Below are 26,364 nucleotides of genomic sequence, written 5' to 3' on the forward strand. Positions count from 1 at the left end.
AAAAGCGAAATGATTTTCAGATTATGATGACTTGCGATCGCCGAGCGCTGTCTACGCGCCAACACATAACAAGCATGTAAATTACAAATAAATGCCTCGAGCATTGATTATCTGCTCATTTTACACATATTACGAACGGCTTTTGTTGAGTACACGATGTAAACTTAGGGAAACAAAACAGCGCTCGAGATTCTTCTTTATAAGTCGGGCACGGTTTCTGGGGAAATTAAGGAATTCCTTCATTCCTTCAGCCTAAATTATGTTGTTAGTCATGTCAGTATGAGGGGTATTTAAAACATCAAATTTATGCAAATATATCCTCAAAATTTCCTCAGTTAAGAGCAGATGAATTTGAAAGCCAAACGTATTACTTATGGTAAATAAGCGAGTTTGGAGTGAAGTAGTTGTAATTTCTCTAATAATTAGTACAAGTACAAATATAAGACTTTGCAAAGACTTGTGTTAAACCTCTATATCTTGCTACCAAAACCAGCACCTATTCTTGTTGAGGTGAGTGAAATTGGCTAAAGTTAGTCAAGGCAATGCGATACAGCGATCACTTCTTGGAGGAGAATTTGGGTTAGTTCTCTATTTATATGTGCCTGTGTCGCATTTTCTCTCTGTACCAAAGTTTTTGCATTTCTTGTTTTAATACATTACAGTTGGATCTAATTTACCTTTTTTGTTAACTTCTACCTATGAAGACAAGAGAACCATTGTAATTTCCACTGAGTATCTTCTAGATTCTTAGTTCGTGCAAGAAACGTTACCGTCTTTCTGAATACCCACACAAGGCTACTCATCTGACATCCGTTTTCGAAAGGTTTGACTCCGTTGAGTTGACTTTGCTTCCAGTGCCTACAAATAGATGATATTGAAGAAAAGGTAGGCTTTTCTACAACAAAACGAACTGCTAAACACAACAAAATGAGAAAATACTAGTATTTATATATCTAAAATTTAGACACTTCGGACTAAGTAAGCAATTGAGAAGTAAAGTCCTCTCACGATGAAACAAGACCAAAGTCTATAAGTCACTCATCATCCCCGTCTTTCTATATGGTGCAGAGGCATGGACGATGACAAAATCTGATTAGTCGGCGTTACGAGTTTTCGAGAGAAAGTTTCTCGGGAAGATTTATGGTACTTGGCGCATTGACAACGGCGAATATCGCATTCGATGGAACGATTGTATGAGATATACGACGACATTGACATAGTGACATAGCGAATTTAGAAACAGAGGCTACATTGGGTAGGCCATGTCGTCCGAATGGATGAAAACGCTCCACCTCTGAAAGTATACTACCCAGTACCCGCCGGGGGAAGCAGAGAAAGAGGAAGACCTCCACTCCGTTGGACAGAGGAGGTGGAGAAGGACCTGGCTGCACTTGGAATCTCCAATGACTGCTGAGCTGTTGTAAACACGGCTATCTACGCCAATAAAGAAGAAGAAAATTTGGACAACATTTTTTTCAGTGCATTCACATGCTGCAAGGGGCAACGCTGCGATAATCATTATTGCGCTAAGATTCCGCTAGTTATGAGATGACACGCAACACTGCTGATTTAATGTATTTAGTGCAAATGCTCTAAGCCATTTGAAGTGTCGAAATTGATTTCACCGTTTTTACAAGCGCTTGCTCCGCTTAAGCTTTATTATTGTTTAACGGCGGCGCTAATTTCATTTTAATGATCTTTCAGTAACAAATTGCGACTAGATATTCATGTTCATGCGTCTCTGCCAACAAATTATGTGCCCAAGAGTGACGCAACTGCCCAAAATTACAACACGAAAACACGACATTTTGTTGTAATTGTCCAAAAAGAAAGCAAAAAGTCTCAAAATCGCCGGATTGTCGGGCAGCGTAATGAGCGGCGCTGCAAAAAGTGATGCGGAACTCAACTTGAAATTAAGGGCTCCAACATTTGCATACGCACACTTGCCTAGGCGAGTACGGGGAGTGCGACAAAATGCAATTTATTCGTGAGGCCTATGGCAAACATTTGTTGCGTCAGCAAATAGCGGAATTGCCAATTCATTATTGCATTTTTTGCGCCGCGGCCGCGAACGGTTCTAAAAAATACTGTTTTAATGCTACACTTGGTGCGTGTGTGTGTGCAGGCGCGCATTCGCAATTGTTGGCGGCAAATAGCGGTAAATGCGGCAATTAAAATGCAGCGCATCGTTTGCGACAGCACACAACAACACGTCACAACAACGCCGCGTTGTAGTCGCCGTCGCCGATGCTTAATTGAATGAAAAAGAAGAAAATGAACAAATAAAAGGCGGAATGTGAAGAGCAGACAGCCAGCAACGGTAGGTGCCGCCGTCACACCCGCCGCCACGCGGTCGCTGCCCACTCTTGCTGCCGTTCAAAAAAGCTGCGCTGTGCTAACGCACAACGGTACTTCATGCATCATTTGTTTGTGCATTAATCAATTCTAGTTTCGTGTCTTCTTCGATTTTTCGTGTCGCTTTAGTCATTTAGTCATCGCACATCGCCGCCTCGGCCTTTCGGTAAGCCCATGCATGTGTGCAGTTGTTTTTGTACGCACCGTGTTGTATAAATTACCAGCGATTAAGTGTAGGCAGGTTTTAATATTTATAAGCGCAGTGCATGTATTTGGGTTTTTAGAAGTGCGCGATCAAATATCCATTAGCCGGAGCTCAAAACGAGAAAAAGGTTAATGTTATGCGAACTTGTGTGAACGTGCAACAATTGAATGCATATCAAGCACCCATTTGGTGTTGTTGTTTTGTGGTATGCATAGCAATGTGCACGGTTGCTCGCAATTAGAAAAATATGCTCCATCTGCCATTTATTCTGGTGTCTTTCTAAAGGTGTTTGTAATTTCTCGTTCTTCCGTACAATTATCCTCCGAAATCGGAACCATTTTCAAAATCAGAAGGTGTTGTCTTTCTAGAATGAAAGCTCCTCATGAAACCTTCGCGTAATTTAACGGAAGTGAGAAGAACTCAATCTTACGTAATTCAATATGCCAAAACGAATTAAATTCAAGGTTTGCGGTAGTCAATCAGATTATTGCCTGCTTAAATTCTATTTTTATCATAAAAATATGAATAATCATCGTGTGTCAGATTTATTAGTTTTATGCCAGTTTTGGCTGCGCGTTTTATTGGAGTGATAAAGTGTGCGAATAAAACTATTGTGACAACAGCTTACCTTAGCAAACTTTATAGAAAATTCAAAAAATAGTGCCAAACATAAAACTATGGTAGATTGACCACTGAGTGGACACTAATAAGGTATTTTTGACATGTAATCGTAATCGTTGGTTTAATTTATCCGTCTTTCTGGCAATTTGTAGACTACCTTCCATAACAACTGCGCCCGCTGGACGGCTAAGCATAAAGTAAGCCAATTTTTGATACCCTGTTCGGAGATGAAATGTACTTCAGCGAGAGCTTGCTGCATCAACCTGAAAAACAGTAGTAAGAAGGGGCAAAGTCTGGGTTACAAGGTGAGTGGGGCAAACTTCCCAGCCGTTCCAAATAGATTTTAACAGATTTGGCAACATTAGGTCGAGTATTGTCATTATGGCAACTTATTACCATTAGTGGCATTATTTGGTTTTAGAAGCTCATAATACAGCATGCTCTTCTAATCACAAAAGATACGATTTTTTGCATTTGTAGTTGTTGTAATGGTTTCATAGTTCACGACCAGTCACAACTTTACGTAAAACGAATTATTTTAGTAGCGTTTAAACAGCATTTTTGACTTTCAAAATCATCCGTCTTCTGCTTCAACTCTTATGTTATTAAATTGTTGAGTTGTTTAGTCGAAAAGACCGAAAACCAAGTCGTCGTCTTCCTCGTACTCTGAATCCACCTTTTTGGCTTCTTTCTTCTTTTCGGCAGCAGTTAACATTTTAAAAAGGCTGCTTGAGGAATGCCTAAGATTCTACGAGCTTCTCCTATGTTTAGCAACAATTTTCAACGAGAAATGCTTCCAGTTCCAAATTTTCGAACTTTTTGTGCGGTGAATGTCTTACTTTTGGAATGCTCACTTAGAGCTGGGGATTCACCATAAACTTCCAACAAAACTCGGTGAATTTCGGTAGAGATTTTCTTTATATTAAATCAGTGGAGAAGAACTCCCCTTAAAAACATTCTTTTGGGCACAAAGATCCAAATATTTAAATGTAAAATTACTGTTTAGGCTTGAAGTGAAGGGCATATATTGGGAAAGACGCTCATGGTTAGAAAATTTTCAGTGCAATTACGGAATATTGGAACTATGTCAATCAAGTTACGCCACCTCCTGACAAGCCTTTCTAATATAGTTATAATAAATTTTGCTTTAAAAGTTTTAATATGAAATTTTATTGTGAATTATCCGGAAATGGTAAATAAAAGAAAACTATTTAATTATTCATCAATATTTATTTTGTTGCCTTCAAATTAATCTCCAACAAATGTAATACATTTACGCAAACGATTTTTCGCCAGATGTTCTCACGCAAATGCCTCAATACCATCATGTCTCATCGGCAGTTATAATGCTCTACATGAATGTGAGATCGGAATTCCTGTTTATGGTACTCTGTTTGAAAAAAAAAACAAGTAAGGAAGGGCTAAGTTCGGGTGTCACCGAACATTTTATACTCTCGCATGATAAAGTGATAATCGAGATTTCATTATCCGTCATTTAAATATTTTTTTTATTTAGCTGTAAAATAATTTAGAGTAGTAGTTCCTGAGATATGGTTTTTGGTTCATAAGTGGGCGACGCCACGCCCATTTCAATTTAAAAAAAAGCCTGGGTGCAGCTTCCTTCTGCCATTTCTTCCATAAAATTTAGTGTTTCTGACGTTTTTTGTTAGTCGGTTAACGCACTTTTAGTGATTTTCAACATAACGTTTGTATGTATTATCCGAACTCTTCCATTTCCGATGCCACGCCCACTTTTCCAAAAAAAATTACATCCAAATATGCCCCTCTCTAATGCGATCCTTTGTGCCAAATTTCACTTTAATATCTTTATTTATGGCTTAGTTATGACACTTTATAGGTTTTCGGTTTTCGCCATTTTGTGGGCGTGGCAGTTGGTCGATTTTGCCCATCTTCGAACTTAACCTTTTTATGGAGCCGAGAAATACGTGTACCAAGTTTCATTATAATATCTCAATTTTTACTCAAGTTACAGCTTGCACGGACGGACGGACAGACGGACAGACAGACATCCGGATTTCAACTCTACTCGTCACACTGATCACTTTGGTATATATAAACCTATATCTGACTCTTTTAGTTTTAGGACTTACAAACAACCGTTATGTGAACAAAACTATAATACTCTCCTTAGCAACTTTGTTGCGAGAGTATAAAAATCAGTTTTATCGGGACGAGTCGAGCAAGAACGCGATTTATACCTAAAATATCCACCAAAATTATTCAAACAGACTCGGGAGAGATATCGGGCTCTCTTTCCGTCTTTCTAATGATTGCCTGATGATTTTCAATGATTCCATATCATTTACTTTTTTAATATTTTCATCAGTTGGAGAGATCGATGTTGATGAAATTCGCGCTATTTTACAGTTTTTCTTCATTAAAGGCAAATCCGCTAGAGAAACGTTCCGAGAGATTAATGGTGTTTTGGGGGATGGTACTCTATCACTTCGAATATCTTCGGAAGACCTTTGACCACGAATACCGATCAAATCATGGAAAACATCGAGTTATACCGGCATGATGCCACATGACATCGCCCAAAAGATGGTAGTAGTCACCAAACCATTTTAAATCAACTGCAGAAGGCTGGATACACAAAAAAGCAAATAATTGTAAATGAGATATTTTTGTAAGTCTGTTTAGAAACAGATATCATATTTCAAATATTTATATGCATTATCGCTAACACATAAAAATACAGCCGTAAATATAAATATGTATGTACAAATACCCTTTTCAATCGTCACCGTAATAAATCTTAATTTCGGGTATATTTCTTAGAGACTGTAGCAATGTAAAGGATCGCAAATGACCCCAAACTAATAATAGATAAGCAATAGTTGTGTATGCCGTTGAGAATACTTATGTTTCAGATATGTGTACATACTGTCGGTATGTACAGCATATCAGTACTAAGATAAAAATCTATAAATAAAGGAGCTCTGGGCAACCAGAGCTTATAACTTAAACCTTTCGCGTTGTGATTTAACAGAGCTGATTCCATATGGTCAGACGCTTAATTCTACCATCTACTGCGAACAACTGGGCCGCTTTAAACAGGCGATCGACCAGAAGCACTGGACAACGCCAGACCACAAACTTCGTTGATGACTCGTCAGAACTCGGATGCGAGGTTTTATCGCATCTACCATATAGCTCGGACATAGCGCCAAGTGATTGCCTCCTGTTCCTGTCCATGGTGAACGCCCTTGTTGGTGTAAAGTTGAACTCAAAAGAGGCTTGTGAAAAGTGGCTCTCCGAGTTCTTCGCAAATAAGGAGAGGAGCTTCTATGAAGGGGGTATTATAAAGTTGTCGTCTAGATGGAAACAGATTATCGAACGAAACGGCGCATATTTGAACTAAATCCGATCACTACATAACACTTTTATAAAGCATTGAATAAAGAGCAAACAAGCGGAAGGGAGATATTTGACAAGCTAATATCAAACAGAAGCAGCAATAAAATATCTGATACCAATTTTATTTGTCTTCGTTAATGGCAATTTGCTCGGCGTGGCTAAAGTCTTGTTTCGATAACTGACCACATGCTGCCACCGCTTTCTTCAGCTCCGCTATTATCTTTCGTTAAAGTCTTTTGTGTGGACGTCGTTTTATGTGTTTGCGGCGCCGCACCCTCGCTGATGCAAGTTTTGCTTCATTTAAAAGATTTTGTTCAGCTGGAGAAAAAATGCGGTTTCTTTTGTATGTGTGTGTATTGCAATAAATAAAATGTTGATCAGTGAGTAGTATTTTGATTTAATAATTTATTATATAAATCCACAAATAAGTGTGTGTGCACGTATGTTAGTTGGTGAATCGAGAATGTTGTTCACTTTGAGGCGATCGCGGACACAATGGCCACAGACCTTATGCAGTTACAACCGAGCGTAAGTATTGAATGCCGGCTTCGTAGATTGCTCTGTTTGTGTGTGTGTGTGAATGCTACTGCTCATAATTATTTTGAGTGTGAACAAGTGTTTCGACAAGAATTATGAGCATTTTTCAACTCCCCTAAGGCACTGTACTGGATTACCTCATGCTGAGTAATTATAGAAAAATTCATATCTGTTACATTTGTCAGTGATTGAATTATATTAAAATGAAGAAAAGGTAAGAATGTATAAAATTATAAAACGCAAATAATGTGAATTTTTGCAAAGTGACTATTTTGATAGAGCCGAGCGGACCCAATGATTAGCACACTGAATTCTTGAATTGAATGACTGTTAAAGATGAACTTTTTATGCGAAGTAGTTTTCCGTCTACAATCGAGCTCTAAATCTGACCTACAGGCCTCAGGTGCCTTGGAAACTTCTCACATTTAATATGCGAGCGGAAGTGAGCTCTAGTGGATTATCAATTATGAAACCAAACGCATTTCGCTGTGACAATTGTCGGTTTCAAAGCATGATTATTAACCGCAAAATTACCAATTTTCGTTTGTTTGTGGGAATAAGCCACCTCCGAACCTTCACGCGATGCGCGCCGAGCGAAACATAAATCATATTTCCAATCTTATTACAGTTAGGTGAATTAATGATACTTTGCACACAACGTGAACGCCCTTAACAGCTTACGTAATCATTTCGCTTTCATTTACTTTTGCTTTGAGTTTTGGTAAAAGCTTTGCACTTCACTCCGTTGCCGGTCTTTTTGGCTTTAGTGCATCAAAGGGTTGGTAAACGGGTGTAATTAGTATGAAATGGAAGTGATTATGTTAGTTCATTGGCTCACATGCAACTTACGGTAAAAAACGAGCACGAGCTCGAGCTACTAGTTTTGGTTACACCCAAAGCACATAACGCTTCCCCAAATTTAAGCGGAAAGCAGAAAACTATGAAATACCGTTGTATTGCAAACCAAACACAAGCGAAAGTGAAAAAGGAAAACAACAAAAAAACAATAAATATTAGTTTTGAAAATACTGGAACATAATCTTTTGCATGAAAGTAAAACTGTTTACTAAGAGTTTCGCTCGGAGCGTGGCATTCGAATTGCTCGCGTTTGAATTGAAGTTTAAAAGAAATCTTGTGCCAAAGTCGTTGTTTTGGTGAAGTAGAAATCAAGAGGCAGCTATGAAGAAAGTTCTCCAACGATTATGAAGCCTCAGCTGACTTGATAACGAACGGTAGAGGCGCGCTTTCCATCCCCAAAGAACTTAGACAATCTATTTTACTTTGAAGATCGCTTCTTGTCCACAAAAAACATGATTTGAATCACGAAAAGTGAAGAATGGGACCTCATTAGGTCAGTCTCCATAAATCAGCCGTTATTTTACACTTCATCATCACAAAAATAAACAAAACGGAAGTCTAAGCCTGATCGGTGGCATTTCGGTGAAATAAGAAATGCGCTGCCAAGCAGACTGCGAACGGGTTCGCTTCAAGTAAGGCATAAACGAGTGGATACATGTCCCACAATGCTATTGCAACAATCTGTTGATGGTCAGCCACTATTCAGCGCGCTTTACGAACAGGCAAGTACAGCTACTAAGCTGCAATCAAACTCATTAATAAATCTACTTTTCATTTTGCTCAAACAAGCTCGCATTAAAATGCATAAAAGCATATAATTATTGTGGATGCAACTCGGGCGACCCGCATACCCGCATGCTCGCATGCAACCTTTACAAGCCGCGCTTGGCTCGCTTGACTCGCTTGACCGACTGCCCCGACTACATAGCTGACTAATCATGCCCAAGTATACACACCCGATCCACATACAGACCAAATCGGAACGCAGGTGCGTGTGTGTGTGCTGTGAGTTGCCTTGCAACCAGCGCTGAGAGGCTGTGTCGTGTTGGGCCGATTAATGAATGCGAAATGCAATGAAATCAAAAGTGACCTACACACCGCGCTGGCCAGGGCATTTGTAGCGGTTCTACTGCAAGTCATTTTTCTTTCTTAAAAATTTCAATATTGCCCCGCTCCTTCCCCGCGGCAATCGAGTGTTGTTGTTGTTGCGGTCGGAGTTAAGCAAACTGTACTGGGGAGACATTACTCCAGACACGAACGAACGAACCACCGAATAGAGCCACAGCCAATCGCCGGACCATAAAGTGAACTGTAATGAACCATAATGTGATTCAAGGCTTTGGAATTCAGGAAGAGTATTGAATTACCATTTCAACGCAAAGCAACACCCATGTCAGCGGCTGCGTCGGCTATGAAAATATTTGTGCAGCAAATGGCAACAAGCAAGAGGCGAGAAACAGCAAAACTAAAAACAGAAAAACTCGTGTGTTGGTCGCAGTCAAGGCAGTTAAGTTTTTCCCGACAACATAGCCACCGCACACACACATACACTCAGTCATTTATACAACCAAAACATGCACGTTTGTCGCCATTTACCTATTTCCACACACACACACACAAACACACTTACCGTGCATATGCATGTAAACAATGTCTGCAGTGGAATTGCAACACGAACGCTGAGTGGCAAGTCGAAAGATAATCGATCGAGAAGTTGGCTTGCTGCCACCAAGAGTGGTGAAGTAAGATATTGATGTGTTGTTGCTATTTGTGATTGGTAACTGTGTATGCATTCGTGCTTGGCTTTATGGAGATATTCACCTATCGGGGACTTTGCTCCTTTCCCTTTTCCCTTCACGTCTTCAATACCCTTTCTATGCGATCGATTATCGGCGACAGTTGCTAGCTGTACTGGTTTCGCGCTTGCTGCTGTAACCGTTATGTGTGTATTGGCATTTGCTCGCGTTTATGTAAAGCCTGTTTGGCCATAAAGATTATGTGATTATTCATACCGAGGCAAATATGGGATAAAATCAACAATTAAGTGAGACGAAATTGCCTGGCTGTTATTCGATCAGGCGTTTGCGATCCATGGGTTTGTGGGAGAGGTCAGAGGGAAAATTGTTTTACTAAACTAATAATTGACCTTTGTGTTTAGTTATTTTGGCTGGTGTTTGGTTTAGGATTTTAGCGAACTGGTGATCTGAATTAAAGACTATGATAATAATTTTTATGTAATTTTTTATGGTTTTCTAAGGTGTCTTCTAATACTGATATTATTTTGCCTTTGAAGTGTGAGTCCATCACTGGCCTATCACCTTCGGGTGCCTAGGAATAATTTATGCTATAATAGCACTTGAATTTCTAGGATTTATTATATGAGTTCATATCATGTTTACAGTAAGAATACACGTTGCTATTCGAGCATAAAAATTCATCATATATTTTCTTGAAATATCGTTTGTTGACTGTACGGTTGAAAGGAAGAATGTTAGTACTTCAAAACATTTGATAGGTTAAAAAAATGAGACCGAAAGCAAAAAGGGTGTCACTTAGTGCATAAGCCGATACTCATTGCTTTAAAATTTCATATTTTTCTTAGTTATCTTTACTTTGTGACTTTAATGTGATGTGTAAGCTGTTTCATAGCTCAAAACACCAGAAATGTCCAAGCGCCTAGCATGAGGGCTTAGCCTGGCATGTGAGAAAATAATATCAACATTTCGTGTAAAAGTCTTAATAAACACCTTTCAGCGTTGATTTGCATTTTGAACTATAAAGTTGTGCTATTTAACTGATGATGTTGGTAGTCATAGACGAGCAACAAATCGCAGTGATCCAAGCTCGCAGCTACCAGACTGCGCTCACAAGCAAAAGCGCCTAAATCGGGTTAAGACTTTACTGAGTTAAGACATTTTTGCTCAGTATTCGGGTTCTAGCAGAGGCATCTTTGGGAAAATTAAGTAATTAAATATCAAAAGATGAAAGCGTCTCTGTTTGAGGACTTAGCGGTAGAGGCCCACAATCGAAGGATACAAGTATTGTTTGAAATGGAGTTGGGATATTTTGCCAAGTACCCTCGATTAATATTGTTCATGTGTATGTGTGCGTATTTTTAGATATTGACACATATGAATTTATGTAAATATGTAAAGCAAACAAGTTTCGATTTTATTGACTTCTACTTGTTGTTATTACCCACATTATTGTGCTTGGCGCGGCGCGGCGTTGCAAAATTCGCAAACTAGTTTGTTCGAAATTTGCGCTTTATTCGCTATTGTTATACTCGCGTTTGTTTGTTTACTATGGAGCTGTGGAGGGAAATATCAAGTAAAATCCAGTTGGCCATTTGGACGGCATGCCGCGAGAGCGATAAAGGCCGTTCAGCAGCGCATTGTAAAGCGCTGGCACAGAAGACTTAAGGAACGAACGCGCTCTTGCAGACACACACGTTTGCACATGCATGTAAATTACTTCGCTTCAGGCTTTGTGTGTGTGTGTATGTGCAGATGCCACAAGTAAGCAAGTATTTAGCTTATTTTATTAGTTGAATCTTTGTGCCCAGATGTCTTTGTCGAATGTTGTTGGCATTTCTAAAGGCATTTTATAAATAACTTACTTGCTTTTTGATTAGAAATGCATTCCTGCATCTCATGAATATGAATGTGTTCCATTGGAAGCGGGACTTGCTAATTTTTTCTCAATAATTCCTTTTATTTTAAATTTGCAACGGAAAATTTAATGAAATGAGGCTCAAAGTGACTAACTGAAAGAACATTTTTGGTCACACTGAAGATCAACAAAGGCATGGACAGTGGAAGTAAAGGGTCTAAATAGTTGCCGCTGATTTAATATTTGAGCCTTCATATACCCCAACAATTGGCACCTAAGGTGAACACTAACAAGGCTTAGAAGTACTCAAGTATTCTCATTCTAAGACCTAAAGTCCGCGAATTATCGTTTTCTAAGGATAATGCAATCAATTCTGGGCATGTTAATAAGCTTAACGTCTGACAAGTTTTCCTTCGATAAGTGAAAAGCTACCGGAAAAGGTAGAGAAAGGGCGCTGAAGACCGATCCATGCGCTGTGTCCATTGGAATTTGATGAAAAAGAAAAGAAAATCATAATTTATAGAAATTCAAAACTGAAAACGGCAGTTATTAAAGTGATTGGAGAATATTGCGGTCAAACGTTCGCAGAGTAGAAAGCAACCCACGACTTACATAGCTGCAATAAAAGGCATTCTAGGCAGAAAGTTGCCGCCCGGACTTTTATGTCAGCCAGGGCGAGTTCTATGCGGCTTTGCGTGCGGAATACAAATCGAATATTGTAGTTTAATGGCTAGTAGAATGAGCAACGTTGCTTGCCATTAATATGTATGAGTGTTTGAAAAAAGAACGGTTGCGCGAAGGAAAGAGAAATAAAGAACGCGCAAAGAATGCATTCCAATGAACGCCAAACGTGTAGTCACCACCCGCGCTAATAAAGTCTACGCGCTGCATGCAAGTGTTGGTACGCGCTACTCGCGCCGGCAGTTCAACGACAACGCTGCGCATGCGTCACTTGCATAGCGCGAATAGCACAAAGTGTAGGCAAAGCGCGCAAATGTTACGCTATGCTTGTGGCTCCAGTGTCTATTGGCTGTGCGAAAGTGGTAACAAAAGCGAACGGCAAACAACTGTAGCGAAGCAAATGCGAAATGCAGAGCGCTGACGGCCGAAGAAACTGTGGAATAACAAAAGTCACAATGGAAATATGAAACGGCAAAACTACAACTTCAACAGTTAAAACGGCACCAGCTTTTGGCGACTAAAAGCCAGCGCCGCTAGCAAGCTAGGCGCAGCAGCAGCGTCAACAACGCCGGCAGAGGCATTTCTTGCGCTCAGCAACGTCAGCAAATTGTATTCGTAATGTGCGCTCAGCTTACATTTGCTTCTATGGTATTTGCTGTAGCGGTTTTCGGTTTTGTGCTTTATCTTTCGCGCTGGCTTTCGCGTGCTATTTACAAGACAACACAATTTAGCATTTCGTTTTGTTCGCCTCTTTATGGTTTTTTTCTTCAGCTGTAGTGCTGGCGCGCGCTCACATTGGCGAGAGCACAAGCGCAAGCGCCGATTGACAATTATTGTTGGCTATATTGGCGCGCACTGCAACGGCAGTGGCGGCAGCGGACGCCAGCTGTAGACGCGCGCAGCGACAGCGACAATTTCTTACATTGATTACTTGGCGTTGTGCGCCTCGCTCTGTCTGCGGCGGAGGCAAGTGAGCGGCGTGGCTTGTCGCACAGGTGGTTGGCGGCGCGCGGGCGCAGACGCGGCGGACGCTGGTGCGCAGCCGTACGCGTGCGCACGCTACACATGGCCGGTATAAAAAGCGAATGTACGTCAACGTACCACACATAGTCGGTCCCAGTGGTTCCCTGTTAGACGTTGTGCATATCAACGGCATCTTTTGGAAAAGCAAACGAAGCAATCAGAGAAAAAGCGAAAAGGAAATTCCATTTTCTAACCAAACGGAATATACCTACGAGTATTTAAGAGCATTAACGCCTACGCAGTCACTTTTTAGCGCGTTAAATTTTGTTAAAAACTAAATCTACTAAAATGAATAAGTTTTTGTTCGTGTTTGTTGCACTTTTTGGAGCCGGTATGTACAAAATCCACCACATATTTTTGTAGAATAAAGTGAAATGGAAAATTAAGAATTATAAAAAAGCGTAAAATTATCATAAGACTTGAAGGAAAAGCGGAACATTTGCTGCTTGTTCGAAAAACTGTATAAAACGAGTATGTAAATGTTCGTACTTGTTCGTGCATAGTGTGTTCAGTGCCACGCAAGGATAATGGCGATTGTGTAAACGTTTTAAGAAGCTTATTTTGAAAACGCGCAAAAATTAATAATTTCTAAGATTGTTTTGTGAAAATTTTCGAAACAATTTGAGATGTGTTCTCATGAACGCAAAGAAGTTAACAGTTTTCAAAAGAAAATCTTCCATTTGAATAAGAAGTGATTTTTAAATATTTAGCAAATAACTCGTTTGTTATTCACTGAAATTAAGTGTTTCGACATCTACTTGATCGATTATTCGTAAAATGTTTAAATTTTCTTAAATATTTAAATGCACTTCTTATTGCTCTAAAATGCCAATTATCATACATCTCAAGCATAAAGTTTTACCAAAAGGAATAAGGACTAGTTTTATTTTTTACTTTTTTGTTCACTTAAGTTCCATCTTCCAGTCTTCAAAAAAGGTAGAACTAACCCAAATTAGGATCTGCTTCATTTACTAGAACTTGTTTACAGTTATTTTTTAATTTTTAAATATTTTTCTGTCAAACATTGAGCATTCATATAATAACCATAAGCTAAAGGTCCTTTATTAAAATAAGTGTATTTTCCAATATTTTTTAAGATTTCTCATTGAACAACTCATCCAGTGAGTCTAAATAGAGCATAATGTTATCTTGGATAATAGCAGAAATATTCGAAGTCCAAAATCAGATATTTTTGATGATTTGCTTCCACCAAATATTCCTCGTTCAATTCGAGCTGGCTTCTTTTGCAATCTGGTTAGCAATATACCTACACATTAAAGCTGGAATCTGGCATCCTTGTGTGTGCTTACATTCAAAGTGCTAAACTCGATTTCCACTACTGTAGCTCTTTGCCAGGAATATGGATTTTCGCCATTTGCATAATGTGTATAAAATATGTAAATATTAAATTTTAATGTTTGATTGTGTATGTGAGTGCTGAAGTGCATAAGCGCTCCTGTGCTTCTCCAGCGCTGTACGTGCATTGCCAAGCGCTCTTTGTCGCTCCTAGCTCGAAGCTGTTTATCGCAATTGAATTTTACATAATCGCGCAAATCGCTTGCATTTGGGAAATTGAATAAAATGTTAAGTAATATTGAGTCGAAATGGAGGAATAAGCGAGTTCGCTGCAACTTAGCCTTTGAAAAAGAAAGAAGAAGAAGTAAAATGTAGTAAATTTCCAACTATAAGACATAAGGCACTTACACATAGCAGAACATAGTAAGTTACTGTAAACACAAAAAACTAAAAAAACAGTCACCGCTCTGCAGCGCTTCGCCTCACTTATCTTGCGATATCTACAGACAGCAAAGCGACTTAATTTAAATATTTTGTTGATCTCCAATGCACGTTTAAATCAATCACATGCAGCTCAACCTGTTTATTTACTAATATTATACAATTTACTGCAAGCGTGAGTTGTTTTCGCTGTTAAGTCTAGTGCCACTTGCCACGCCTAGGCTCCATCCGGCTCGGCGCAATGGGCGTCGCAGATTTCGTGAGTGGCAATGCAGCCGAGTTTTCTAGCTGAGCGCTTACTATTTGTTGTTGTTTTTTCAAAAACAAAACCAAAAACCACTTCGTTAAATATCAGGAGCTGCTCGCCCAACCACTGTTAATCAGCTTTTGAGGCATTGAACTTTTGCCGCCAACATTTGACAACTGAAGCTTTGGTTTTTACGAAAAATAAATGAAAACAGTTTAAAGCCCAATATTTCCACTAAATCTCATTAAAGCAGCCAATTAAATAATTGCCAATAATAGGCTTAACTGGCACACTTAGGCTGCCGAAAGATGCCAGCAACGGAGCTAATAAGCGAACAAATTTCGGTAATCAAAGTAAAGAGGTATAAAGAAATGGCCAACTGTTGCTGTTCGAATCGATGAAAAAATGTTATTACGTGGAAATGGGCTCAACCCCAACACTCATACTTACATAAGCCGCCGAAGTAGTCCAGTAATCAGCCCTGCTGTGACGCATTACCAGCCAATCTCAGCGAATAGCGCCACTAATGCAAGTGTGCGACTTGGCTTGGGGCGCGCAGCGGCCGCTTTCAATAGGTCCAGCGATTGGGCAATCGTCGTCATGAAATATGAGTGCTTCGATTATAACAGCTCAGCATTTTGACATTTGATTAACGCACAAAGAGCACTTGTCAAGGCGATCGCGCCGAGGGCCGATTTGGCCGGTGACGAGACACAATGGGCAGCGATTACTCAACATGTGCCGTCGGCATCGCGCACGTCGACCGCAGCTGGCCGATCAGTGCGAAATGCAAAGGTCAAGTGTGCGCGCATACGTCGCGTCTCCGCTGCGAAGGCGAATGCCACGAGCAAATGAAGAGAAATAATTAATTTCATAAAAAGGGTAAGGAAAATGTTGATGTAATCGGACAGATAGCCAAAGCGCGACTGGTGAAAGGAAAAGTGTGGCAGGTACGGAGGGTGACTGGCATTAATTCCTCAATGAACAGTAAGCCGTTTGCTGGTGGTTTATTTCGGTCAAAAAATCGAAAATATGTGCTTTTGTGCAATGATTTAGCATACGAAATCGCCCGTGTAAAATTCGCTCGAGTTTCCTTTGGTAATTAGCCGCCATGCAGTGTTACACAATTTTTTAATGACTTTGTTTTGTTTGGCTGGCGCTTTGGACTTTCACTTTCACATTCGATGAATTAGGAAGGGTAATTTTCACGTGAGTTGCGAGCTGCCACCTGAAAGTATTGGGACTCTGTAATAAGAAATATTCACTTTGAAGCTAAGACTTTTTTACAGTTGAAGGAACATGTCTTTGCTAAATCGGCGATCATTATCTTAGTCATGCTAATATTTCTTATTGTTTCTATTCGCGGTTGCTTAGAAATAGTTTTCATGTTTTAATGACTCGCTTAAGCGACAAAAGACCTCATTAAAACGAAGCATTCAAAGCTGACACCAAAACCACTCAGAACAATAGCAAATCTTAATACCAACCACAACAATAACAATAACATGTATTAAAATCTTGGAAGTGTGCTGCGAAGAACAATTTCCCACTGGTGGAGGCTAGATGGTGGCTAAGTGCTTAAGCGAGTGAGTAAGTACTTGCGTATGCACGTTCGATTGTAATGCAGCGGCAGCAACAACAACAGCAACGAAACCAGTTGGCATTGAAGCCAAGCTTGTTGGACTGCAGCCGGGCGGTAGACGGCTGACGGCTAACGGCGTCTGGTAACTGTGCGCCAACAACAACGGCAAGCGCAAGAATGTTGCTGCGAAGATTGGTTGCTACAAAAACACTTAATTGCCGTGTTTTTTAATCGAAAAGTGCGGTAGATGGAATTCTTGTGATTTTTGCGGTTTTTCAGTGGAAATTAAATGATTCAATATTTTATATTCTTCCGAGCAGCGAACAATAGAGCTCTGTCCGAAACAAGAGCACTTCATTAGCATGCAAATTTGGATTGCTTCTCACGCACGAAGGCGAATGCGGAATTGTTTTGCATATTTTGCATATTTTTCGAGTTTCAGTTCGAGAAGATCTGCTAGTAACAAGATCAGGCTTCACCACGTGCTGCAGATACTCAAACATAACATATTTGACTCGTCAGCATTGACTTGGTGGCTTAGACCGGTTCTGAGTTTGCTTGCGCGATTTTTCCAGAAAATGAAAGGCATCTCATTGACGCGCTTGACGATTAACTTGCTGACCTGTAGACCTAAATCAGGTTCGGCTGAGTCATAAAAGTGGCACGCACTTACAAAGCTAGTCAAGCGACCGGTCGCGGCATTAAATAATCGATGGCATAAAGACTTTTTTTGAAGACGCCTCGTTCTTCATTTACATTTGTAGCTCATAAACAGCGACAAGATTTGCAAACTCATTAATTACAAATTGTATGCGCCGCAACCGCGTATCCGGTTCTTTGGCGACGTGTCGAGCCAGCTTTGTGGCTAAATTTAGCAAATCGCCTGTGTGGTTGAGCGCTTGCCTGCCTTCTGTAATCTCTTGCGAACAAGTGGAAATATCTGAGGAGTGTGATGAAACGAGTTTGGTGGATTCTGAATCGCATAACTCGTACGATTGCTTAATGAGCCAGCTGAATGCTTGTTGAAAGCTTGAAACAGGTTCACCTTCGTATAAAGAAAATATTTATTTTCTGCAGACAACATAGGTTCTTAAGCCAGTTGTAAATAATTTTCAAAAACTGAGCTCTAATATAAAAGGAATCTTACTTATAGTTCTTTGAATATTGTTTCGGAACAACTTTGTGGCAAGGGCACTAATTATGCGGCAGTAAAGGCGCTTCATCTGTGAAAGGAAAGACGGCGCTTCAGCGCGAAGACATTCGACCCTTGCCTTATTGAGAATCGACGCTGAATAATTAAGTAATTTGAGGTAGTGCACATTTCGAAGCAACTACCGGCGGCGAGTGGGCGGACATTCGGCCAAATTGCACTTGCAACATTAGATATGCATGTATTGTACGCGTGAGGCCGCAACATGCACGTCACCGCCTCTTTTTCGGTGTGGCGCTGTTTTATGACTTTGCGTGCGCCTTGCAGCTGGCCGCTGCTCGTCTCCAGCCATAATTCGAGTGCCTTAAATTTACTGCAATATTCACTTCCGTCTGCTGTCTGCTCGTGTAATTGCATACCGCTGCTCCTCGATACGTGCGCATGGGTGTGTGCGCTTGGCGTTTCTCAATGCCAGCAGCTAGAGCTGCCATGCATCACTGCGCCGCGTCCCAATATCTATTATGCATCGAGGGTATTGAGCCGAGACATTCGCGAATCGACGCGCTGCACATTGGCTGCCGTTCGACGCTCGAAAGTGTTAATAACAGCCGCAGCAACAACAAAAATAGCTCACTTTTCCAATTTTTTCGAAGTGTATCGGTTGCAAGCTGCATATATATCTTTCTTTTCGCGCACTCCGTTATTTTATATTTTCCTTATAAAGTCTGCGCGCTTGCAGTGGCGATGATGGCGACGCTGGTGGTGGCACAGCGGCGCGGCAGTGTTGCACAAGTTGGCGTGAAATAAAATCAATTTCCGCGTACTTTGCAACTTGCTCCTATTTGCTTTCGTTGCTGTGCGCTTACGAGCGCTCTCCGTCTCCGTCGCTTTCTTTCGGTTTTTCGTAATGTTTCGCTGATTTCGCTTATTGGCTAAACCACAAAATGGTTATGCAAAATAAGCGGAGCAGTGCAGCAGAGAGCAAAACGGTGCAACAGACGACTGTTGCAGCTGCTCCGAAACAGCAACGGTTTGTGTGAAAATAAAAGCGAAATTTAGCGGAAAATCGAAACAATGTGGCAAACTCCGATTTCACAATAATGACGTGATGCAAAAATTACCACAACAATGCCATAAAATGCCGTAAAATGCAACTGACAGTTGCAGTGCAAAAGCTTTAGCTAATGGTTATGGCTCGAAATTCCTTCATAGACTTTTTTGTATTCGCATAAAATTGAATTCTTAGCCCACAAATAAACAATAATTAGAAAATACGATGGTGGAAACATTTCTCTAACTCACCTCCGCAATTGCTACTCCTTTGAGAAGCCAATGCCTATAGGAACAACAGCACTGTGCATTGTTTTTGCATTGAAGTTCTCTTTCCCTTTTAAATTATGGTCATAGAACGGTTTTTTGCTTCCATACAACAACACGTTGGAAACCAGAGAAAGAATGCAGTCAGTAAATTTAGGAGCAAAGAAAAGGAAATTTTATGGGGTATTTAAAGGATCGATAGATATATATATATACTAGTGGAACCGGCCATGCGTTGCTGTGTATAATATTATTCATATAAACAAATTTAAGGCTGCTTTCTCAATGTTTGGTTACCAGCCTTTCTGTGCAGTTGATAGTGTTGTCCCCTTCATAGATCTTCCATTTTTTATTTATGAATTGTTTCTGCTATTTTATCTTCTAAGTTGGTTGAAACTGGCGGACAAACAACGTGACACGTAATTTCTTATATAAAGATAAATTCATAGTTGTAGTCCATATGTGAATAATAGTTTGATACCAAAGCCATAGATGCCTCATTTCTCGGTTTATGCTAATCGAAGTGTGACATAAGCCTCTCCTCGCTTTTCACTAGCAACCGCTCGCGCCACACGAACCACAGGTGTCATAGATTATATATGTATATCGATACATATAGATATGATTTGGCAAAAGTGACGCGAGCTTGCCCTGTAGGACGCTTACTAATGCGCAATCGTACAATATGTTATTCAATTTCGAGCAGTGAGCTGATTTCATCTGGATTCGTCTTTCATGTTATGAAATTACTATTTGTTTTTTGTAGACCCGCACAAGTTGCTGTATTTAATATTTGTTATTACTTGTTTATTATTTAGCAGAACAGTGGCTACCGGGTGCCTACAGTTCCGTGTTTGTTGTCATTCATTGGCTTGTCTGCTTTGCTTTTGTTGCTGGCGTCTGCGCTGATGCGTTAAATTTGAAAAATATTGCATTGAATGCCGCTACTGAAGTGTGAATTTTGCGCTTCGCTTATGCGATATGAAATCGAAAAGTTTATGCGCTGTGAGCCTAACTACTAACTACTAGAAGATACCTGCAATGAATTGCTATTTTTCCACAATATAGCTTACTGAGAACTTAAATGGGAGCGCAAAGGTACAGTTATTTTGATATGAACAATTTTCAACTAAGTTTTGCAAAATGAAAATTTAAAATAAATAAGAATTCTCTAACTGTAGCAGAGCTTTGCAAGTGTGTTTGTGGAATATAACCGTATACTAAATAAAATGCTTTGGCTTAGATATTTTTCTGTTGCCTAAAGTTATAAGCATGGGTTAGGAATCATACGAATAAATATCAGGAGAGCCTAAATACTTTCCTCACCTTAATTGCAATTTTTTCAAGTCAACGCCTCGCCTCTAAAGGTATTGCCATGCCTGATTAGACAAAGCAAAGTGCAACAAAAATGAAAAGAGTGCAACAAAAACAGAAAATGCAAATTGCAGAGCAGCAAGAGTTTCGCCCACACATCCTGTATACATTCAGCCATCGCCTTAGTATTAACACACCGCTACAAACATAAACATGAATAAATATGTACATATACTGCAGGTATTTTTCACTGTAAAGTTTATTTATTTAAAAACCATTAAAGCTGACTGCATGCAACCAGTGCCAACGAATCTGTGCTGCGCAGGCATTTCGCAACCTCGGCTGCTAGACCGCGCCCGCACAATGTGGCATGTCGTTGGCCGACTAGACGCGTTGTACATATAATGTTTACCTTTGTGTCTGAAAACGGTAGTCTTGAGGCAGATGAGCGCGAAAGAGTGCAGCAGCGGCCGCAAGAAACTATCAGAAGGAAAAGCGAAAAACGCAACACTCTGTTGAAGACAAATCCGAAATGCAGTCAGCTTGTCTGAGATCAGTGCGATGGCAGCGCTTGCACACACCTGCATGCCTTTCGCAGCGCCTGTGCCGTCCACAAATGGCAATCACAAGTAATTGCGCAGGCATTATTCTCCATCTACATTCATTTATATAAACATATATTAACATTATACACTTGTGTGCGCTGGCTGGCTCGAGAATTTGCGCGCCACTGCAGAGATCGCCGCGGTGGCGGCAAATCGGCAGAGCCAGCAGATTTGTCCCGGCCGAAGGTGGCTGGCGTTTAAGACAGCTTAGCTGCTGGAATGCGCCGAGCTTTAAGACTCGAACGAGTGCATACAACTCAGGTTCGTATGTGTGAGTGTATGTGGTTCGGATATATTTATTTGTTTTGTGTGTCACAACAAGTTCTGCAGGAATGCAGTTATGCAGAGGCGACGTGTTTGCTTCTCGCTTTCGCACAGCCGCGGTTCTCCGGGCAACGCGACATATGTGCATACGTGTCTACATGCTGTTAAGAGCTATTTAGACACATCACCATATTCTAAGTACTCCACTCTCGGTTCTTTTTCTTAGCATAAAAAATCAAATAAAATTTTTAAGCTTTTAATCAAGAAATTCAACAACAATGCGATGGCGTTTGCGCTTGCAGACACTCACAAATATAAATATAGTATTTATATATACATTACATAATATATATTCCATATGCATATGGCACACTGAAATGAGGATAAATTTTTCTGTGACATTTTCCGCGCATGAAATGCCAAAAGTTGCCACACGTTGCCAGTGATTGTAGTTTATTGTTGTAATTTATCATGAACAAGCGCACAACAAAGCGTGTCAGCGCCATGCTGTGAGTGTGTTGGTGTGCACGTAAGCAACACATGCTTGTCACACCTAAATTTGCAGCATGACTGGCATTCTTCCGCCAACAAGCCAACAGCTGCTGGCCCAGTGCGCTTGCAATGCCATTGTGTTGCAAGTAGGCGTCGGAGTATGCCAAGCCTCGTTACTTTAATTGTTCAACTGATGAGACTGTAAAGCTATGTTCAAACGAACTATGTCTATTTCCGGCATTTATGGGGTTTGCGCTTGGAGGAGATAACAAAACACCCACACACGCTCGTAAAAAAACGCGTAAAATTCAAGATTACTTTTTTCTTTGATTTCGAAATTTTAGATATTTGATGCTGCTTTGGTTTGCATTTATTCTTCTTTATTGGCTTGAACAAGGCTTACTAGGTTATAGCCGATTTTACAACAACCGAAGGCGGGTTTTTTCTATCATTGGGTATGTTTTTTAGTTGGCGGGTCCCTAACGCAGCACACAACCCTAGTGACGGGTTGCACTGTTTGTTTAAATTATGAAATAATAATTGCTGGCGAGTAAAAACATAATTAGCGCCAATCACATTGACGCCAAACCTTTTTGCGCCGCTGAAGCTGCATTTGTTTTTGTCCACTTTCCATGTTTATTTTAAACGCTTTCATATTTTTTATGTCTCGTCTTTATGTTTCAGTTGGGGAAAGCATAAATTAATAAATTTCGGTGGCTCAATGAATAAGCAAACACTCGGCGGTGCGAGTTCCCAGTAATTGGCAGTTTTTTGACCTAATGCTAAGCGTGTTCAACCGCACTTTGACATTTGATACTGTCAATTTAAGGTTATGTAAACGAATTTTCCCATTTGCATGTTTGTTGTTGCAGCGTTTTGCGTTTTTTGTCACCGCTAAGCGCGCTTGTCCAGGGCGCTCAATATTTTATTAAATATTTCATTTGCCAAATATCCGAATTATTTGTGTTTAAGTTTCAATATTTGCCCCGCAGACATGCGCGCAAATGCAATTGAGCGAATTAATTATGCTAATTAACTACTAAAATATTAATATATATTAAATTCGCTGCAAACGCGCTCGATGGCGCTGCAAAATTAATGCAAAACTTCGGTAATTGGCATTTAAGCTCTGCGTTTTTCCTCAATTCCACCTTTTCCACGGCACGAGCGCGAACGTTTCGAGGGCCAGCAGTGTTTGCATTAAACATGCAGCTCGGTTGTGTGCTGGCGATTGCGCTAATTCAATTATGCTGCAACTTGTTGTCACTTGCATGTGCATTTGAGCTAGTGGAAAGCGCAGCAATGAACAAATAATCCAATTGGCGGCTGCTTAGCCAGATCGTGGTGAGCACGTGTACTTTCAAAACGGCAATAAATAGCCGAAGGTTTGAGTGAACGTGCGCAGCTGCTCAGTGGCAGTTAAATGATCAATTACCGTTGCTACAGATAGCGGCAGCGAGCATAAACTCTTGTAAATATTGGCTGTATTGCGTCAGCTGCCAATGTTACTCATACGCCACGTGTTCGCTGTCGTGTAAGGATTCTTTATGAAGCGAAAATTAATAAGAAATAAATGATGAAAAAACCAAATTTTTAATTTATTTTTCATTATTTTTTCTTGACTATTTCATATCCTAAATCTATAAATAAAGGCTTATAATGTTTACTTTTTATAATAAATTCGTATACTCGTTGCCCAGTAATAATGGGTAGTCGGAAAAGTCTTTTCGTATGTCTAATCAAACTTCTACTTACTTTTTTATATTTATACTATAAAATATATATAAATAATAAATTTCGGATTCTATTGAATTCCTTAAAGCCTTTGAAACTGTTTTTTTCTTCAAACGTGAAATTCCAAAGCTCAATTTCGTCTTAGTAACAGTCTACCAGTTAAACTGGACTCGCTGAAAATAAGTCGAACTCTTAGCTGTTTTTTTCTCAGAGTATTCTGGACATTCAGCGAAGTAGAGCCACTGTATCGAATATTTAATAAAATTATAATACACTACGTATATGCTGAAGAATAATACTTTTATTTTCGATTTTGTCTGTTTAAACATATTTTGGCTTCAAAAGCTCCTCTTCTTCATGAAGCTTCCTCCACAGATGTCGTCACCTGATTTTCCACCAAATTTTTTTTATCTTTAAAACAACAAATCAGGCAGTTGTCAGCTGTAGTACACAGCTTCATCAAGTCAAGTGGCTGCAGAACGAGTTCAAAAGTGAATGGCTTGAGTTGCAGATTTACAACATAAAATGTCAAAGGTCAAATGCTTGTAATTCTACATATTAATTTTAGATTAAGTGATCATGACCAGAACAAGCTAGATTTAATTTTAAAGTTGTGTGTTAAAATAGACGTGACAACTCGACGGAAATACACGAAATTCGCAAGAAACAAACGTCAGACATTATAATTAGCAATTAACAGTTAGCGATGCAATTTATTACGAAGACACACAAAAGGAATTCTACGAAATCCACAACTTCTTCTTTTTTGTCAAATTAAAATTTTTGGATTTTGTTTTCTTGTTGACTTAAAATTTTGAGTACTTTTTTCTAAGCGTGACAGTTATATTTGTAAACAGTTTCGGACTTAATAATTGATTTATCATCTTTAAAAGCTGCAGAAATTTGCGAACAAAAAACCTTAGCGAGTTCCGCTTATGGCCAAAAGCGATTTAGGCGCGTCGCTACTCGAAAGAATGCTGCTTGTTTACCACAAAACTGCTTTAAGCAAAAACTGAAAAACAAAAACAAAGCAAAAGCACAAATGCGGAACATACATAAACTCACAACAACCACAAAAGCTATAAAGCTGCTGATATTCTTAAGAAAACCCAGCGAAAATGCGAAGCCATCGCAAAAATATTTGCACATCAAAAGCGTAGCCAACAACAAAGCTTGCTAAGCATGGCCAGTAGCCAGTCTATGAAAGCAGAAACAACGAAAACGAGAACCGAGACACGCTTGACGTTGAACAACAGACCGGTTCTGCTGGCGCGGCGAAGCGAAAAACGTAAATGAAGTGTCTTACATACACAGCCACACAGAGAAGTCAACCAAAAATGGTTAACAAAACAAAGATTGTGAAGCGCAAAAGAAAAAGGCCAACAATCAACAGATAAAAGTAGCACACAAGCGCCGAAAATTACATAACACAACCGGTGGTGGGGCGCCGCGCGCAGGTTGCGATGCGAAAGCGTCGTAAGAAGCCAAATTTAGTAGTGTGTCGTATGCAGCGTGGCGCTTGGCGCCGAAGAAGCTGCGCAGCGGCAGGCGGTGTGGCTGGGCGCCCGGCTGTTGTTGTGGTTGTGATAGTTTTATCTGCTTCTTGTTGGCCCCCATTGAAAAGAAAAGTTGAATTAATTGTGACAAGAAGCAGTAAGCCGAACGCCGAAAGCAAATGCGCAGCGCGTGAGCAAGGTACTGGACTACGTTGTAAGAAAGGGAAATTAGACCGATCAGTTCGTTAGCATCGCGGCTCAGTAACCTAGAAAAACGCACAGTGCAAGAACACACACACACCAACACGTAGAGGGAGAGTGGCGCACGTTGCATGCACTGCGGCGCAAATTTGCTTTCATTGGCCGACTTTGCGTGGCCAGCGATTGATACGCGCTCATGTAACACAGTCAGGGGTACAGTTATAGCGGCTGTTTGGTGTGCAGCAGCACTTGTGCTCACATAATGGCGCTGCTTAGGCGGAATTTCGACCACGCTTGATATGTTGCACGCCCAGTTTATTATTTATGCAACACTTTGGCTTGTTTGTTTACTTGCCATTTAGTGGTTGTTGTAATCGTTGTTGTTGTTGCCGATGTCAGTGACATAATGACGGCAACAACATTAAGGCAGATCAATATTGCATTTCACAGGCACACACACACACACACACACAAATACACGCGCGCAAATGAAGTCAATATGTTCGGTATGTACATATGTGTGTGTGTGGCTGAGTGTTTGCTAATTGTAAAGCGAGAGTAAAAGCAAACAGCATTAAGCGAGCGTGTGCCGGAGACGTAATCGATTACGCGAAAGGGTAAATAAATAATTGAGCAACTCCGACAGTTCGTTCAAGCGGTTAACTGTACATCAGGTTTGCGGCAAAACCAGAAACACCAACAAAAAAGGCATTGAATAAACGGTATTGCAGGTGAAACACCAAATGGGAAAATTAGGTTCAGTGCTTTGCAAATATTAGACGCTGATGGATCCAGTACTCACACACACATAGATGGCGCATACATAGAAACAATTATAGAAATTTCTTGATTTCAAGCAAAGCTTTAAGTCTTTCTTACTGTACATACTCAACCTCAACTGGAAAATGAACTACTGGCAGCACGAAGGCCTTCAAGTCGACTCATGTACGAT

At 40.2% G+C, this 26,364-nt stretch overlaps 1 protein-coding gene across 2 annotated transcripts in view; it reads left to right on the forward strand.

The window, feature by feature from the left end:
- The first annotated feature begins 13,345 nt into the window (after positions 1 to 13,345).
- LOC105232493 (protein obstructor-E) overlaps positions 13,346 to 26,364 on the forward strand; it is a 30,294-nt gene continuing 17,275 nt past the window's right edge. The window contains exon 1 of one of the 2 annotated variants that reach the window (XM_011214177.4): positions 13,346 to 13,604. In XM_011214177.4, the coding sequence (XP_011212479.1) occupies positions 13,562 to 13,604 (43 nt within the window). In that variant the 5' untranslated portion in view covers positions 13,346 to 13,561. The remainder of the gene's footprint in view (positions 13,605 to 26,364) is intronic. The other variant, XM_011214176.3, reaches the window with a different exon arrangement.

This window comes from Bactrocera dorsalis, chromosome 2 (genome assembly GCF_023373825.1).
Source record: "Bactrocera dorsalis isolate Fly_Bdor chromosome 2, ASM2337382v1, whole genome shotgun sequence".
Classification (NCBI taxonomy): Eukaryota; Metazoa; Arthropoda; class Insecta; order Diptera; family Tephritidae; genus Bactrocera; species Bactrocera dorsalis.